The sequence below is a fragment of the Sylvia atricapilla genome, chromosome 4 (assembly GCF_009819655.1).
Source record: "Sylvia atricapilla isolate bSylAtr1 chromosome 4, bSylAtr1.pri, whole genome shotgun sequence".
Lineage (NCBI taxonomy): Eukaryota > Metazoa > Chordata > Aves > Passeriformes > Sylviidae > Sylvia > Sylvia atricapilla.
Genome location: NC_089143.1, coordinates 758,460 through 776,695, shown reverse-complemented (window position 1 = coordinate 776,695; position 18,236 = coordinate 758,460). Strand labels below are relative to the sequence as shown.

Below are 18,236 nucleotides of genomic sequence, written 5' to 3'. Positions count from 1 at the left end.
ACAGATAAAAACCTCCGTTGGGGATGCTGGTCTTTGACATGAAAAGTGTATTCCTCTTTGCTAGCATTTGCATGAGGGCTTAGGCTTTCAGCTGTTCTGCACTGTAACACACTTTTGACCCTGTCTTTGTGGTAGTTTGGCAGAGCTTCTTCACTTGGTGACTCCCAGTCACATTTAGCTGTTTGACAATACTTGGGACTTTTAACTTTAAGCAGCATTGTGGCAAATACAGGTTTGTATTGCAGTTATTATTCATGGTTAGGAACTGTTAATGATTTCTTTGTATAGTGCTGCTGTATTTATTTCTATTATTGTGCTAATTAAAATTATTCTCTATTTAAAGATTTTTGTCCTTGAATGCGACTATCAGAGTAAGGGTTTAAATACTTCTGAATATTCATAATTTTTTTCTGTGAAGAAAATCACACACAATGGATTACTTTTAAATGCTTCATCTTATTTAACTTTGGTATGGAAGAGTGTCAATTTTGTATGTCATTTGTAAATCATAAGAAATAAAATATTTAACATGAACTGTCACTGCAGTGGTTCTTACAGATTTTTTAAAATCGTATTTAGGTGCAAAGAAGGTTGAATATCTTGGTGCATAGAAAAACAGAAAAAATGCAGGCTTTTCATTGTTTAAGTGTTATATATAAGGGAATAATGGGTTTGTCACTGGTTTTAGTTTGCTTGTGCCCAGCTCTTGCAAAGGTACAAAAGTAGCTACCATCAGCTGACTGTGACAATGGGAGTTCAAGTGGCAACTTCAAACCATCTGCACAATCCTCTGCTCTGCCCCCTCTCCGAGCTGCTGGCTGCAGTGTGGCCACACTTTCAGCAGGTGTCCTGTGAGTGCCACAGCCTCGGGGCTGTTCAGAGGGATGGGTCACTCACTGACAGTGCTGAACTGCAGCCACAGGTTCCCTCCTGAGCGCTCTGCCTGCAGCCTCCCGCTGTGAAATTATGCTTTATTTCACGTGCTTTCCCTTAGCCCAGCGGCCTTCTGCATTGACACTCCTTACTTCCTTTTTAACAGTCCTTAGTCTCTATTTTGCCACCTTCTCTGGACTGTAACTTCTCTAATTTACACTCATTTTAAGTTTCTTTGCTTCCCCTCAATTTTCTTATTCAGATATGCATTTCCCCCATCTGAGCTTTGTGCCTCTGCCTCTAGCAGTGTCTTTGTGGCCAACTTAGACCTTCTCCAGCACATCCAAATGGCACTGCAGCCTGATCAGTGAGCTAAATGAGGATGGAGGGGCTGGATTTTGTCAGCAAGTTTCTCAGAAGGAACCATTAGGGAAGTGCAGAGGAAGGAGAAAAAGGAGAGAAGGAGCAGAAAGTGGCAGAGGTTTTAAGGAAAATTAATAATACACTTTGAAAACTAGTAGAAGTATCTTCTTCATAAACTTATGGTTTGATAGATTGCAACCCTGGTTATTTACTATAGGAAAGAAAACAGAGCAGGTATCTAGGAATGCAAGTATTTAAGACAGCAATCATGAAAAAGGGAGATGAAACAATCAGGCCGGGTTTTGTCCTGGGACAAAAAAAAAAAAAAACCACCTCAAAACCAAAAAAAAAAAAAAAAAAAAAAAAAACCCTCAAAAATCCCACCAACACAAAAAAACCCCACCAAAAACAAAACCAACAAAAATAAACCACTTGTATCTGGTTAATTTTAAAACATACACATTTTTGACTAGTATTTCCCAAATGCATCTTTCTGTCAAGTGGAGAGATGTTCCTCCCAGACACTGGTTAGTGGCTGCTCCCTGCCTTCAGGGAGAACAGAGCTGCTGCTCTGAATCTGCTGCCAACCAGAGCCTCTCCTGCCCAAGGCCAGTGAGCCAGACCTGACCTGCCTCTGACAAATGTTTCCAATACAGGAAAAGGATAACTGGAAGCTCTACATGTGAAGTAGTAAAAGATGAAGGCGAGATAAGAGTTTATTTGATTATGACTTGCCCAGTCTTACCCCTTTTCCCAGGCTGCCCAGAGAAGTGTGCACACCATGAAGTGTCCAAGGCCAGAAATGAGTCCAGGGGACAGTGTCCCTGCCCATCCAGAGGGACTCTAAGGTCTCCTCCAGTGCAAACTGTGCTGATTCTCTGGGTGGAGACACAGTAAATGCTTGTCTGTTTGTATTCTAACTGAGCAACTGCACTGCCACACCTCACTGTCCCTCCCTTGCCTAATCAGCCTCTTCTTCCACGAGTTCACAACCCTGCAGCATCTAAAGTCTAATTTAAAGTGTATGGAGCACGTTCTGATCTCACCAGTAATTATTAGTGCAGTGTGTTCATAATGGTTCTATGTGTAGATATTTTAATAACTCTGGAGCATTCAATTCTAGAATATTTTTTCAAGTAAAATAAGTAGTAATGACTTCACCGTTCAGTGAGGAGATGCTTCAAAGTTAAGGGTGATATGAACAAATTATACAAGCAGCTAGGATTAGGTGGAAGCTTATCTCTGAGATCTCTGGCTGCAGTACCCTTACACTGAATCCACTTGGTTTTGCAGTTGTAGAATTATCAATAACCTCAGTCACTTCACCTACCTAAAGCTCTGTTGGAAAATATTCAGGAGACAGGCACTAACAGTGTCCTGATTAGCACATCACCTTGGAGGGCATGCCTGTAATGTGTTCAGTGTACTGAAAACAACAGGGAAAAGTTCATTAATACATTAATTTATTTCAGTTCAGTTGTAGTTCAATTGAACATCAGAGCAGTCAACTTTTTCCTTTGTGACACGACAGGGACTTTTTGCAACACTATTTCCATATTTTACAAAGTATGTCTGAAAAATCAGGTTATGGTTTCAAGCATATTACCGTATAGTTTCTGAGGGAAGAGGCTGCAGTTAGGAACTCAGCCTGGTGCTTTAGTATAGTTTATCATTTCAGACATACTTTTCACTTAATAATATATTAAAAATAGAGCTGTAGAAGAAAACATGATTTTAATTCATGTTATGTCATCACAGTATTGGGTAGTTAGAGACATTACTTAGTGTAATAAATATTTATGACAATCTATTAAGAATTCACAATATTAGATTTTAGACTAGGTATAAACCCCGTATATTGTGTCTTTAGACAAAATCTATTACCTGCAATTTGAAGTATAATATATACACAGGTTCCAATAGAAATGGTGGAGGAATTCTCATAGAAAATGTAACTGTGATGTTGTGGACAGTTTTTAAATCAATGCATCTTTATCTCTGCCAGATACGTTAACCAAATTTTACTCCGTTTCCCTAGGAAATATCTTGTTGTCCATTACATCACAAGTTCGTATTTTTAAAAAAGTTGATTGAGAACAATTGAACTGCTGCATCATGGTGTCAAGTTTTAGACATACTTCTTGATTTCATCGTAAAGTACTAATACAAAAGCTCCTCCCATGCCTCTCAACACATTCGACCAGGCACCTTTGAAGAACGCTTTGGATCCTTCATCTTTCGCTATCTTCCTCCAGCAATCAATTGTGCCCTTATACATAATATCAGCTGTGGAAACAAACACAAAGGTTAGGAGGCTTGAACTCAGACAGCAAGTGTGTTTCAACTGTTGTATCTTTATAACAACAAGGCATAAGCAAAGTACAGCTGAGGCTTTAAAATTTAGTAATCGATTAAGGACAATTAATTCTCCATGGGAAATTGAGTAATTTCTCGATCCTTTAGATCAACCCGTGTTCCCTGTAGGTTATTTAAGGGCTCCAGTGAGAAGGTTATTAATTTTCCATAAGTCAAAACCCCCAGGCAGTATCCCAGTGTTATCTTGATGGAGATAAAGCCTGCAGGCAGCAGAGGGCAGGAGCAGTGTCCTTACCTCCCTTTCGGCCAGACTGCATCATCATGCGACGTCTCACAGTGTCAAACGGATACGAGACCAGCCCTGCCACTGCGGTGACACTCTGGGCGATCATCCAGCTCACCACGATGTGCACGTTCTTGGGATCAGGCAACATACCTGTCAGCAAGGACAAACGGAGGGAGTCAGCGTCCGGGGGAAGGGATAACGATCACCCACCAACCCCGGAGCTGCTCCACACCCCAGGTGTGTCTGGGAGCAGCAGGTAGGGATCAATTGTGCATGTCAGGAACACTGTGCACACTTCAGCACTCCACTCAGCTGGTGCTGAGCCAAGCCCTGCTCGTCCTTGTGTCGCCAAGCGCCCTTAGAGCGCCTCTCCTGAACGGATCTTCCCTCACGGTCACTCCTCCGGGCACGTCTTACCCTTGGCCGTGTCGTACACCCCGAAATAGGCTGCTCTGTAGATGATGATGCCCTGGACAGACACGCTAAATCCCTGGTACAGGCCCTTCAAGCCATCAGACTTAAAGATCTTGACGATGCAGTCGCCCAGGCCAGAGAACTCCCTCTCGGTGGCTCCTTTGCCCACATCAGCCGCCAGCCGGGTCCTGGCGAAATCCAGCGGGTACACGAAGCACAGGGAGGTGGCTCCGGCCGCACCTCCGGACGCCAGGTTCCCCGCGAAGTAGCGCCAGAACTGCTTGTGCCTGTCCACTCCGCCCAGGAAGATCTGCTTGTACTTGTCCTTGAAGGCGAAGTTGAGGGCCTGGGTGGGGAAGTAGCGGATGACATTGGCCAGGTTGCCTCTCCAGAAGGAGGCGATGCCCTGCTCCTTGGGGATGCGGACTATGCAGTCCACGATGCCCTTGTACTGCTTATCGGCCGTGATCTGTTTGCTGGCATGCTGCACCTGCGGCGGGGACAAGAAGGACGAGGGCGCGGTGAGAGGAGGGCACCGCAGGGTGACCCCACACGCTGAAGGGCACACGGCCCCGCCGCCGTCCCCCCGAGGCGGCGCTCCGTGTCCCGGGCAGCTCCCGCGTAACCGGAGCCGGCCGAGCTCCTGCCCATATTTAGTCACGCCGAAGGGCAGCGCCCGCCGCGCCGCCACCACCTGCGCCGCCGCCCCCCGCCGCCCCCTCACCTGCAGCAGCAGCTTCACTCGCTCGATGGGGGCCACGGCCGTCTTGGAGACGGCGGCGGCGATCCCGCCGGCCAGAAAGTCCTTGACGAAGCTGAGCGCTTGGTCACCCATGCCGCGAGCCGGTCCGACAGCCCCGCCCGGAGAGAGGCAACGAGCGGCCGCTTCCCCACCCCGGCCGACAAATGTCCCCGCGGCCCGCGCCGCCGCTCTTATACCCCGCGGCCTCTCGCGAGAGCAGCGGGCCCCGCCCCGCGCCGCCGCCATTGGCTGCGGCCCTCTGGCCCCGCCCCGCCATGTTTCCCCGAGCGGCGGCCGCGGGCGGCGCGGGGCCCGGGACGTTTAAAGGGCAAATTAAAGTTATCTGCTGCCTGCTGGGAAAGGCCGTGTCACAGCATGTGCCCGCTGTATTTATAGCTCCCGGGAGGCGCCGGAGGGAGCATGGGGGGCTGGCGGCAGCGCTTCAGGCCGCCTTAACCATTCCGTGCGGCGCAGGGGCAGCGGCTGAGGGCTGCGAGCCTGCCCGGAGCGGTCTGAGGGCGCTTCGAGCCTTAGCCTCGGCGATCTGAGGGCGCTTCGAGCCTTTCCCAGAACGGTCTGAGGGCGCTTCAAGCCTTAATCTCAGCGGTCTGAGGGCGCTTCAAGCCTTAATCTCAGCGGTCTGAGGGCGCTTCAAGCCTTTCCCTCAGCGGGCTGAGGGCGCTTCGAGCCTTACCCAGAACGGTCTGAGGGCGCTTCGAGCCTTGCCCTCAGCGATCTGAGGGCGCTTCAAGCCTTAACCTCAGCGGTCTGAGGGCGCTTTGAGCCTTTCCCAGAACGGTCTGAAGGCGCCTAAAGCCTTGCCCAGAGCGGTCTGAAGGTGCTTCAAGCCTTGCCCAGAACGGTCTGAGGGCGCTTAAAGCCTTGCCCAGAACGGTCTGAGGGCGCTTAAAGCCTTGCCCAGAACGGTCTGAGGGCGCTTAAAGCCTTGCCCAGAGCGGTCTGAAGGTGCTTCAAGCCTTTCCCAGAGCGGTCTGAAGGCGCTTTGAGCCTTGCCCTCAGAGGTCTGAGGGGGCTTTAAGCCTTGCCCCGATCGGTCTGAAGGCTCTTAAAGCCTTGCCCTCAGCGGTCCGAGGGCGCTTTAACTATTGCCCCCAGCGGTCTGAGGGCGCTTCGAGCCTTGCCCAGAACAGTCTGAAGGCGCTTAAAGCCTTGCCCGGAGCTGTCTGAGGGCGCTTTAAGCCTTGCCCTCAGCGGTCTGAGGGTGCTTTAAGCCTTGCCCTCAGCGGTCTGAAGGCGCTTTGAGCCTTGCCCGGAGCGGTCCGAGGGCGCTTTGAGCCTTGCCCGGAGCGGTCCGAGGGCGCTTTGAGCCTTGCCCTCAGCTGCGTGGATCCACGCACAGAGGGTGGCATGGCTGTGGTGCCCAGCAGCAAAGCTCCCCGGAGCCGCACTGCTGTCCTGGAAGGTGTGCTGTGCTCACAGGTATCAGTGGCCGGGCCTGGGCTGCACCTCTCTGGAGTCCAGGGCAGAGCTGCTCGGTGCTGTAGGCTCTGTGCAGGCAGCGAGGCCTTTAAAGCCCCCGGAGTGCTGAGGGGCTCGGCTTTCCCGAGGGGCAGGCAGCGTGCTTTGTGCTGTACCCTCACTGCACCCTGCAAGGTCAGAGCCTCACAGGATCCGCAGGGTCGCCTCACAGGATCCTCAGGGTCACCTCACAGGATCCGCAGGGTCGCCTCACAGGATCCTCAGGGTCACCTCACAGGATCCGCAGGGTCACCTCACAGGATCCGCAGGGTCACCCCACAGGATCGCCTCACAGGATCCACGGGATCACCTCACAGGATCCTCAGGATCGCCTCACAGGATCCGTGGGATCACCTCACAGGATCCTCAGGGTCACCTCACAGGATCCACAGGATCGCCTCACAGGATCCACGGGATCACCTCACAGGATCCTCAGGATCACCTCACAGGATCCTCAGGATCGCCTCACAGGATCCTCAGGGTCACCTCACAGCATCCTCAGGATCACCTCACAGGATCCTCAGGGTCACCTCACAGGGTCCTCAGGGTCACCTCACAGGATCCTCAGGGTCACCTCACAGGATCCTCAGGGTCGCCTCACAGGATCCTCGGGGTCACCTCACAGGATCCTCAGGGAGGGGACCAGGGGACACATGCCCAGACGTGCTGAGCTTGCTTTGACTCGCACCGAGTGAGACAGAAGGGTAAAGGCTGGAAGTGGAGCTCTGCCTTCATGCAGCATCTAGTTCTTAGAAAAATGTTTGAGTCTCAAGTGAAGATTAAATGGCTCCCCCCATTAGTTTCTCATCCTCATCACTTTCTCGTCTGTTCTCTCTGGCTGACCCCCATAAGAAAGCAGAAGTTTATGGTTCATAGTTGGGTGATTTAATTGTGTGGACTTTGTTAAGTTAAAGGCAATGCAGCATACCAAGGAGTTTGTCCTAAGGAGCTATTAAGACAGAAAAACGTTCTACCAAGGAACTCGTAAGGGTCTCTTTTTGCTTTGGTAATACAGTATCAATAATGAAAATGTAATTTGTCTTACTGTAGGTGCTAAACCTTGGCTGTCCCACAAAGAGACGTTCTTGCCAGGGCAGTGCATCTCTTCTCACCAGTGCGTTTGTTAGCATGAGTCAATGGGATGGTACATTTGGTCCCCTGTCTCTCTTGCCCTCTGCTGCCCTTAGGTCTGTTGAGGTCTCTTCTCGTGAGCCTCAAGTGTGAGAAGTGGGTATCAGCTGTGATTCCCAGAAACACCCTTTGTACCTTGGCCTCCTGAGAAGATGGAGCCTTTTCCCCAGCTGCTAAGAAAGCAGAAGAGAGGCCCCTCCAAGACATATTTCCCCAAGCAAGGACCAAAAGCATGGGCAATAGGGGACCCCTAGAATTAGACTGAGTTGAAGGCAGTTTCGTTTAACATCTGTGGCTGCCTGCTACCTTTGCCCTTTCCTTTTTTCCCCCCTCATATTTCACTCACCAGGTCTGGTGTCTCCTCTTTTCACAGGAAAGCAGAACACTCCTTTAACATCTGGAGGCCTCTGCTGCTGGTTTCACACGGACCCCAGGACAGTGATGCTCACAGCTGCTGCCTGCATGGCCACACTGATAAGGTCTCCTCTCAGTGCTCTCCGGTGTCAGCCCTGCTGCCTGGTGGATGGTGAGTGGGAGATGGGAGAGTGGCAGTGAGGGGCCTGAAGGGACACTGGAGTGAGGGTCTAGCCTGACAGGATTGTCTGCCAGCCCCTTCCCTGCTGTCTTTGATTTAGATTGGTGGGAGGTTTTAATTATTTTTTTTGTCTTTTAATTGTAGGGGGGTTTAAAATGGCATTTTAATGAAGTCTTTATCACAAGAATTCTAGTTAGTTTTTGAAGTTATTGCTGGGTGTTATCATCACATCCCCAGGGATTGTTTGATCTGATATTTCTGTAGCACTACTGTTGTTTGCCCAAAACTTCCAATATTTAAAGAAGAGACTGTGTAGCGAGTTGCCTCTTTTTTTGCTTCTGCTCTCCCTTCTCTGAGCCCAGATATCTGTTTCCAGGAGAAATCATACCTCCAGTTTTAACAAAAGCAGGGCTGGAGCAGGACATGTGTTGGCTGCTTTGAGAGTTATTCTTCATTTGTTTGATTTTTGCTCCAAACGCCTGATCTTTCCTATGCTGGATTTCCTATCTTTCCAGCACTAGCTGGAAATAGCATTAATAAAAGCTAAAGAACTTTTGGCTTTCATACAGTTAGTTGGTGTTTGTTATTCAGTATTCTGATACTTTCCTAGAGAAATGGTTAAAACAGTTCTGAAAATGCAACCTCTCTGAATTATTGAAAGCAGTCTTTCAAGCTTCACCCTCCTTAGATCTTTGCAGCTTTGGACGGATTATTTTTATTTCTAGGCTGAGTTTGTGGGTGCTCTGCACTGCTGGCATAGCATAAAGACACTGCATTTTGTTCTTACAATTCTGAGCTAAAAATAACAGATCTACATTTTTGAGAGAGATTAGTGACTGACTGCATTGTGCTTTGGTATGTGAATAGCCAGCTTGAACACTAGAGGAGATTGACTTTTCCAATACCCGTGTTTACTTACATATCCAAGACACTGGAAACCCCAGCACTGAGGCTAGGCCAGACACAAAATAAAAAAGCTTTTCTTCCAAAGTGAGCAGTCCAAGCCTGATGGCAGACACAAGGGGGAGCACAAGGAATCAGTCAGAACATCCCGACTCCAGCCTAGACAGTGGTGCACAGACAGTGTATTGGGATGATGCCAAGAAAAAATATGTTGTTTTTTTGCAGGAACAATTTGTGGGGTTGTAGGAAGTTCTCGTTTTTAAGATTGATGTATATTTGGTCAGGAAGAGGAGAGTTAGAGAGCCAGAACAGAGCTAATTGAGGATAAGAGTTCAATTATGAGGTTGGTGATGACAATGATGGTCAAGAAGGACAAAGTAAGTGTGAGCTTTGAGTTTGTCTTGGGCAGGTATTGGTGAGGGTTATTTTAGCTGGGTGTTGGTGTTACCTGTCTTAGGAGTGTGCATTGAGCTGGAGAGAGGGAAAATCCAGCAGGAAGTGTAAGCAGCACATTGGGAAGTGCTAGTGCTGGAAATAGCAGTAGGAGTCAGCATAGGGTGTGTTGGTTTATTAGGGCATGTCTATAACGTGAGGATGAGGAATTGGAGGAGGGTCAACGTTTCAGAAGAAAACTGAGGAGGTGGATAAAAATTAATATGAAGCAGATCAGGAGTTCTGCTGTAACAGGACAAAGCATGGGAGACAGAAGTAGGAGGGAAAAAAATACCCAACATGTGACACAAGGAATAAACCTGTAGGAAGTGAGCATATTAATATATCCTTTGGCAAGGATTTATGCAGGAAATGTGCAGGAAGAGAGCACTTGAAAAGTGCAGGTCTTCACTGAACTTGGAAAAGTGGGAAGAAAATTTGTAAGGATGGCACAACTGGAAGGGGAGACAATTAAATGGTTGTGGACAAAGTAAACCTGACCAGAGATCAGCCAGGAATTTGAAGCTGAATGCAGACTGAGTTATGTGCTTGGCAATCATATTTCATAATTCTGGAGATGGGAGTGGAGAATAAGAAACAGAGCAAGTCTACAATCAATTTGTGCTAGAAAAGAAAGAGAAAGAAGGCAGAAGTGGGCTGAGATTAGATGGGATATTCTCAATCTGTTGAGATGAAAATAATGGAAAGAGCAAGTGAGAGGATATGAGGAAGCACATGGCAGGCAAGGGAAAAGGTCAGAGAGGAATGATGGGATAACAGAGATCAGGGGGAAAGCAATTCTTGCAGCAGACTGTGTCAAAAGAATGGCTCTTTGAGGGAGCAGAGCACTGAGTGGTGCAGGGGCAGTGAGAGGGCCAAGGCAAGGAGACTTACAGGTGATTGCTGCAGTGTGCCACCGAGGACATCAGCGTGAAGCTTGGAGGCTTCCTGAGGCTCAGGGTGAGAAAGGCAGCTGAAATCACAGAGGGCTGACCAGGAGGGTTGGCTGGCTGGCTGGCAGCTCTTCAGAGGGGACATGAGCTGAGATGTTGCTCAAAAGCAAACAAAATGTGATGGGGACGGTGAGGGTAGCCTCAGTGTGAGAGTAAGGGATGGGATGGAGAGAATGGAGGTCTCTGTTGGAGACTGAATCTGCAGAGAGTCAGGCAAGGAGATCCAGGATGTGTGGACACTGGGGTTTAGCAGACCTGTGGGAAGCATTTAAAGTGTATCTGCTAGCTGCAGCAAGTGAAGAGAAGGAAGGGGAGTGCACCAGGCAGAGGGATAGAACAGGAATACAAGAAGGGCCAACTGTGCAATGGTAAAGACTTGAGAGTGGGGATAGAGAAGTGCAGGTGTGGAAAATAGCACCAGGAAGGCAGAGTAAGGGGCAGGGCTCATTGCCTCAGGGAGATTGTTTAAGAAACAAGAAGCAGCAGCTGAAGGAATAAAAAGGGAGAGAGGAAACCAGCCTAGGTGGGGAGGGAAAACTAGAGGAGTACAGAAATAAACTGCAGCAAGAGAGCACATGAGAGATGTGAAGAAATCGCCCACAAGCAAGGTTAATAAAGGCAGACAGAGTCTCCCTAGTCTGCAGTGACTGCTTTCCTCTTGTGCATGTGTGTGGCCAGGCATGTTATACTTCTGACATTCCCTGTTGACTGAGCTAATAATGAAAGTGTATGTGTTAACTGAATGCCTTCTACCACATTAAAAATTGCCCTGGTGAAGGCAACCAACCTAAGGTTAATATGTTTTCTCAATTTTCAGTGCTTCATTGGCTTCAGTAGTGGCCACTCAGAGGTACTGGGAAAGGCAAAGATCACTGGGAAAGGGTGGGATGTGAGGAACCAAGGAGAAGGGAAACAAATCAGGCACCAATAGGATTTGGTTCTTCATCAGAGATTTGTTTATCTCACACAGGTGTCACATCCTTAAAACAACAGAACTAAAGCAGAAACTATCAAATCAGAGGAGCACTAATTTCTGCTGCTCTTGTTTGAGGAGCTGAAATCACAGTCTTTACTCTGAAATTCATTTCACTTCTCTGTAGGACTGTACAGTAAGTACTTGGTTTGCTGTAGGCAGAATAACAGTCTTACTGAGATTCAGAACTCCAGTGGGTTTTCCTTATAGGTCTCAACATACCATGAGAACAAACCTCATCTTTTATGTCACAGGTGTGCATTACAGTGGATACTTAATGTCATACACATTTGCAGTACTCTGGAATATCTAATAATTGTTTGATTATTAAGGCAGTCATGACACAAACATAACAGTACACATTACAGATTTTGGTAAACTCATAAAGCAGAGGAATTGTGGACAATTTGCAAGCCATGTACATAAGCAAAAGAATTACTCCATAGTTGTTAATTTATTATTTACTAGCTTTTCATTTAGTAAGCATATTTTGATATAAAGCATAACTCATTATCTTCATTGGGATTTGCATTTTGGAAGAAAAGACAGAAGTGAAATGACTTTCTCAAGGTCATTTTGTCAGTGTGTGGTAGGGCAAGGCATGAATAGAGCTTTCCAAGTTTTGCCAGGTCTCTTTTGCACGTGCCATTTTATATATATGCAATAATATTAAATGTCAAGATTATATTTGTTCCAATAATACCATTAAAGCTTATTCAGAACAAGCATAAAGCAAAATTTGAAAGCCTACTTTGCAGCTGAAAGGAATGTTGTGCTTTTTCTTTTGGTGTAGATCTGTGCAGAAAGTAATTTCCTTTGGCATTTCCAAACATGTTTCATTACCTAGTAAAACATTTATTCCTTCTTGGATTCAGTGATTTTTCAGGTTTTGTGCTTCCAGGAGAATAATACTTGCTGAGAGGATCTCTGGTGTTTATATATTCATTATGGTTTTTTAAATTCTAGTTTAAACTAATTTTGCATGGAAGAAATGAGATCTGGAGAGTGTTGTGTTCTTTGCAAAAACTGTGACCTTCAGGGCAAGGTTTGCCATTCAAGAGAAGTCTGTACTTCCAGGGTCCCAATTGTTCTGTTTGATAGAGACTTGAAGCTTCATTTCCCTACTTACTACCTTGAAATATTCTATTTGCTATCATTTTTTGTCTGATTGCATTTCCCATAAGACACAATTTTCTCTTGCTGCTAATGAGCAACACAGCAGGAACATTTCAAATGTGTTTTGTGTCCTGATCAGGAAATACAGTTCTTCACCAAGTTCTCTTGACTACCTAGTGGGTTTTTTAAAAAATGTTTGTTTGTTTCCAGACTGGAGAAACACTGGGTTGTGTGAATGCAGAATTCAGAGGCACCTGCTTGTGTTCCATGACTTAGACAATAGGTCTGATTGTTTTCAGAGCTTGGCAAAACAAAGCTATTAAAAAGTGAAAGTATCAATAGAGACTTTTCTGAGCTGAAGTTTACAACATGCTCTTCCTCAGAAAATCCCCTGGGCTGGAAGAATGTCTGCTGTGACACCCAGCCCTCTCTGCATAGTGAAACGTTCTTTACATCATTTGTGCAATGCCCTGGGATGACTCTTGTGTTCAGCTTTCCAGAGCTCTGGTGACTCTTGCATGGTTTGCAGTTGCCTGCCTCTTCTTAGAGTTGTAGGGATTTATTAATTCTTCTTGGGTCCACATAAAGCAGTAATTAACATTTAAAATCATTAGTGCAAGTCAGAGTGTATGAGGAAATCTCATGCAGCATTTGTTTTGCTCAAGCTTACTCTTCTAAATATTGTCTTAGTATAAAGCTTAATGGGATAGTCTTTGCTCTATCCAATTCAAGTTGGCCTTTGCTCTTTTCAATGCATCTTTTTATCATCCTTCATGTTGCAGTAATTTTGGAGTATCAAAATTATTTAAGTTGATCTTTCCATGTTACGGTAATCTTCTGGTTTCTGTTTTCTAAGTTGTTTCTGTGTGTGATTTTACTGTTCTAGGTGTTCTTAAAATCCATTGTTTCAGGCAGACAGATTTGAATTGTTAAATTATTTAAGTGATGTATTTGTTTTGCATCTGTTATTTCTGACAATATATCTGGTTATAATATAATAATTTTCTTTTTAATAAAAGTGTCAATATTGTTAGCCCTTGCTCAAGTTGCTACCTCTTCATTTTCAGACATTTTGTAGAGTTTCTTGTGCTGTGATTTTACTCTAGGCTAGTCTTTCTTCTGTGAAATAGTTTATATTAGTTCATATTTTTCTTGCTGACAGTAATTTTATTTTCATATGTTGTAGGAAAAGCTGAAATGATTTCTGACAGTAGCATATATTTAATGGAACCACAGCATTGTGCACAGTCTGATAACTGCACTGCAACAGCAAAACAAGGTAATCATATTTTTATAATACAGAAACACTTTCATGCATTAAATGTAGATGTAATTTTTATGCATACTTGCAATAGACATTAGCACAACAGTTTAAATAGAATTTCAAGCTTATTTTCAAGTAAATGAGAAATGAATAAATTATATTACTTATTGGATGAGTCATCAATATTTTATCATCCTACATGCTGGTTGAATAGGCCACAATTAAATTGTTGTTATAATTCAAATTGTATTGATTATAATGCTAGAAATGTTTTTCTTAATATATTTAAATATTAATCTTTCTATATTTTGCAAGAGAATGGTGAATTAAGGTCAGTTCCATGCCTCACATTATTAAAATACATAAAGAAAAAATAGTTCTGCTGAAAAGCCAAAATCCCAGCAAGGGGGGTGCTGATATTGAAGATGACAAATGCCCTGCTAAAGAGTGAGAAGACTGGGTGAGAAGCTCTTTAGATGCCAGGTTTTGGGTTTTATGGCATCAAACCTCATGTCCCTTCATGGGGTATTCCAGCACTTCAGAACTCACTGTGGAAAAAATCTAGTTTGAGTCCCTGGTCCAAGAATTACTTTGGATTTGAATTTTCCCAGCTGAGCTGATATACAGGATATGAAAGGGAACAAATTATGGGGACAGAAGCAGAAGTCAGGAAACAATTAGATTATGTGGTATATTACTAGAGCTTGATGGAAAACCCCCCCACTGTATTTCATTCATTCCTGGAGAATAACTGCCACTTTCTCATTCACTGGGAATTCAATTTAATACTTTCCTATAAATCTTAAGAAATAAATGAAGATCCTGTATTAACAAACATCCTTAAATGTTGCTGTATTATTTGCAATGGACATATATGTATGTACAGCATATATTACAGGTAGGTATGAATGAATGTATGTTGTAAAAGTGGCTTGCAGGTCAACACTGTAAAAAAGAATTGTTCTGTTGCTCCATTTAATTTCTTTTCCTTTGTTGTAATATACAGTAGAGGAAGAAGTTGAGATTGAGCTATTTTCTGTTTTCCAGACAGCTATAAAGGGATGAAAGACAGGGGATATTCTGAGTATATTTAGTGAAGAAAATTGAGATGTTAGGAACAATGGTGCAGACACAAAACAGTCTTGAAATAGCCAGGGATAAATGATTACCTTGCAAGTAGCTTGCAGGATCATAGTGATGGAGGGGTGCAGGGGTCACCCAGAATCTGTGTGAGTCTGCAGCTTGTTGGTGATTTGCTTTTTAGGTGTTACAGTGTTGTAGGTTGGCACCCTTTATTTCTATGTAGGACTAGACCAGCCGCTCAGGTCAGAACAAACAGTTCAAATAAAACAGATCTTTATGCAATTTAAAGTATCTCTCTGGCTTCCATGTATTTCCAGCAATGCCATGCTTCTTTTTTTTTGAGGTGTTTTTGAAGTTGCAGGCGTTCTTGTTTCACTGGTAATGATCCACAGACAGAAAGAGCTCAATGAGTGTAAAATTGTGAGACAGCAGTGTTGCAGGAGCCCAGCAGCTTATTCTATACTTTTGTCTCCTGTTCTGCTCCTCACCTCTGCAAATTAAGACTAAAAAACTCCAATCTCCCTAAGCAGAGCACTCTCTTCCCCTTATTCCCCCACTCCTGAAACTTCTTGGTTGGAGAGAAGAGACCCACTGATGTGGTTTGGAGGAAGCTATCCTAAAGCCGTGCACTTTCTCCTACTGGGCACCAACCAGGGGAGGTTGTCCTCAGTTTTGAGCAGCAGTGATGTGGAGGGGAGGAGGTTGATTTTAGCAAGGGATGAGAAGCATGCATTTACATAGTCTCCTTTTCCCTGCCACCTCCCCACTCTCCAGCAAGCACGGGTTTATTTTAGCATTGGCCTTCTGAAGCAGGATTAATTTTCCCCTGAATAGGTCAGGCTGGAGCAGAGCCAGGAAACATGGCCTTTCATAGCTGGGGTGACTCAGGAAGGCAGAGATACCTACTAAGTAGACAGGCCTCTAACTGCTGGGCCAGTGCCCAGTGCCAGAGAAGGATCCTGGAATAACCTTTCTGATAAACAGCAGAAAAGCCCGTGCGGAGTCTTTTTCCAGGAGCCGGTGCCAGGCTGCAGCAGGCTGTCGAGATGCCCTCTGCTGTTGGGATTCGGGTAAAGGAAGTCACTGAGTTTAACAAGGAGAGCAGGAGCAGGTGAACACGTGCTTTCAGCCTCGCATTTCAGCCAGTTGAAATGTGCCCTTGTACCTTCACTAGCAGTTCTGTTCATACCAACAGAACACAGCTAATGGTTTTCTTGGGGTTTAGCACTGGTAGAAGGCCCGTGTGGATCTGCAAAGCAACTTGTGACATGTTTTTTGACGTGCTGGTTTGTGTTTCAGTGTGCAGGGGAGATGCAGAGAAAGGCATTTCCATCAGTAATTCAGATGTTAAAACCTTTGCTATACTTTTGATGTAGAATTATTGAATTCCCTACTTACACATATTTGATACACAGTTGTGTCGAAAGATACAGCCTTCTTGTCGAAGTACATGACACCTGGAGGTGTCTAGGACCTTTTTACCATAGCTAATCCATCAGGCAGTGTGGAAACAATGGAAGTAATCTGATACTTCTTCAGAACTAGAGGGAATTGCCATGAAGGGGCATTTCCTGGCCCTGATGCAGTGTGCTCCTTGTAGACTTAGAGCCTGTGTAGCCCTGTAGCAGATGCTTGCACATCTGCAGATATGCCAGCAGCTGTAAGAGCTGTGTTTAGGGTTCTGCTCTGGAACGTAAAAGCTGGGCTGATTTCATGGCCCTAACGAAGTAAATGAGCTTGTGGTGTATGATTCTGGAAACTCACTACTTCACTTCACAAAACAGGCGTTAATGTTAAGCTTTGATTCCATCTTAATGCTTGTATCTTTAAATGTGATATGCGTGTTTCACTTTTTGATACTGATTTTAAAGCACATGCCTTCAATTTCTTTGTCACAAACAACCTGTCCCAACTACGTGGTATTTTGACTTAGCTATCAGTGTGCCTGTGGCTCCCTTTCAAAGGAAAGAAACTTCTCATTTTCTGACTAATAAAAAAATCTATTAAATCGAAATAAATGCAGAACTGATCAGAACTTTGTGACTCAGCTAATGTTGTATAGTGGTAAATAAAAGGAACTGTAATCATTAATCCTGTCAGCAACTCCAGAAATTGTTATATGATGTGCAGAGGCTTGTGGTGACTTGTTTATGCAGGCAGTTAATGAATAATAAAGTAAATAAAAGCTTCCTTCAAAATATATGAGTTAATTAATGATTTTTAGAGGAGTGATTTCACTTTGGGAAGTGGCTGTAACAGTGGAGCTGTGAGGCTGTTTATTGGCTTCCCCTGCCTTCAGGAGGGAATACTTTTGCTGCAATAATCCTTTTCTAACATTCAAACCTGCAACCTCCCACTGAGCTTTAAAGGTGAGGACTTCTCTGCTTGTGTTGTAAACCATAATCAGGCCATAACTCTGGGGCTGTTTGGGGGAAGACAGAGAACCAGTACAACCAGCACTTTTCACCTTCCTTTCCACTCGGTTTGCTGTTCATTTTTGCAATCATTTGGCTTCATTTCCAGGCTCCAAGTAGCAGAAGAGCTAGACTGTACCATTGTCTGACTGGGATGCTGATTTGTGCAGGCAATATCCACAGCTCAGCCAAGCTGGCAGGAGGACCTTGCTGAATAGAAGTGATCATATTGCTTTCTACAGAGCCCAGGTGTTTGGTTGGTTAGGATTTGATTTCATCTCATTAGCATTTACAGCAGGAAACAATTCTAATGGAAGATAAAAGCCAGATCAGTTTTACTTGGAGTCTCAGAACTTGAGGATATGGGTTGAAAAAAGTGGGAATGGGTAAAATCTGTGTCTTTTCTTTCATAGAGTTCACAGAGAAATGGGAAATGACAGAATCAATCCAGCATCTGTTGTGACTGCAATTGAAGCAAAGTTGGAAAATTTGGTTCAGTCTGATTTTATTTCACTCTTGGCCACATTCTGGTAAACATCTGTCCAGTCACATTTATTTCATTTAATTTGTGACTCCTTTGTGAGTGTAAACTGCTGAAGTTTCAGAAGTCAAAGAAGCCTGTGAAATTTGAAACACGGAAAAATCACCTGTGATAGAAAAGAGGGATCCACAATTTGATGTTACTGTATGAGCACCTTCTGAGATGTGTCCAAAAAACATGCATTAAACATCCTTCACTTCATGGTTAATGAGTTGACATGTAGATGAAGGCTCTGTGAATATCTGCACTGGGAAAGGTGAAATCCAGCCTGCACCAATCCTGCAGTGAAAGATTTGCTGAGAATTTGTGGGCTCCAATGCTTGGAAAGTGACAGCATCACTGAGGTGATTTCAGGAAGGGACATTTGCACAGACTTGTAAAGACCATCATCCTTCTTTCCTCAGGTGGCTTTTATAGT

General features: G+C 44.9%; 2 protein-coding genes across 3 annotated transcripts in view; one reads left to right on the top strand and one right to left on the bottom strand.

Annotated features, from left to right (window-relative positions):
- Positions 1–18,236, top strand: part of CFAP97 (cilia and flagella associated protein 97) — a 133,939-nt gene that overhangs the window by 28,816 nt on the left and 86,887 nt on the right. The gene's annotated exons all lie outside the window — the stretch shown is intronic.
- LOC136360002 (ADP/ATP translocase 1) lies at positions 2,683–5,168 on the bottom strand. The gene is made up of 4 exons (XM_066316878.1): positions 4,977–5,168; positions 4,256–4,742; positions 3,848–3,988; positions 2,683–3,522 (listed from the first exon to the last, which is right to left on the bottom strand). The coding sequence occupies exons 1-4, from the start codon at positions 5,085–5,087 to the stop codon at positions 3,365–3,367; spliced, it is 897 nt and encodes a 298-aa protein (XP_066172975.1). The 5' UTR covers positions 5,088–5,168; the 3' UTR covers positions 2,683–3,364.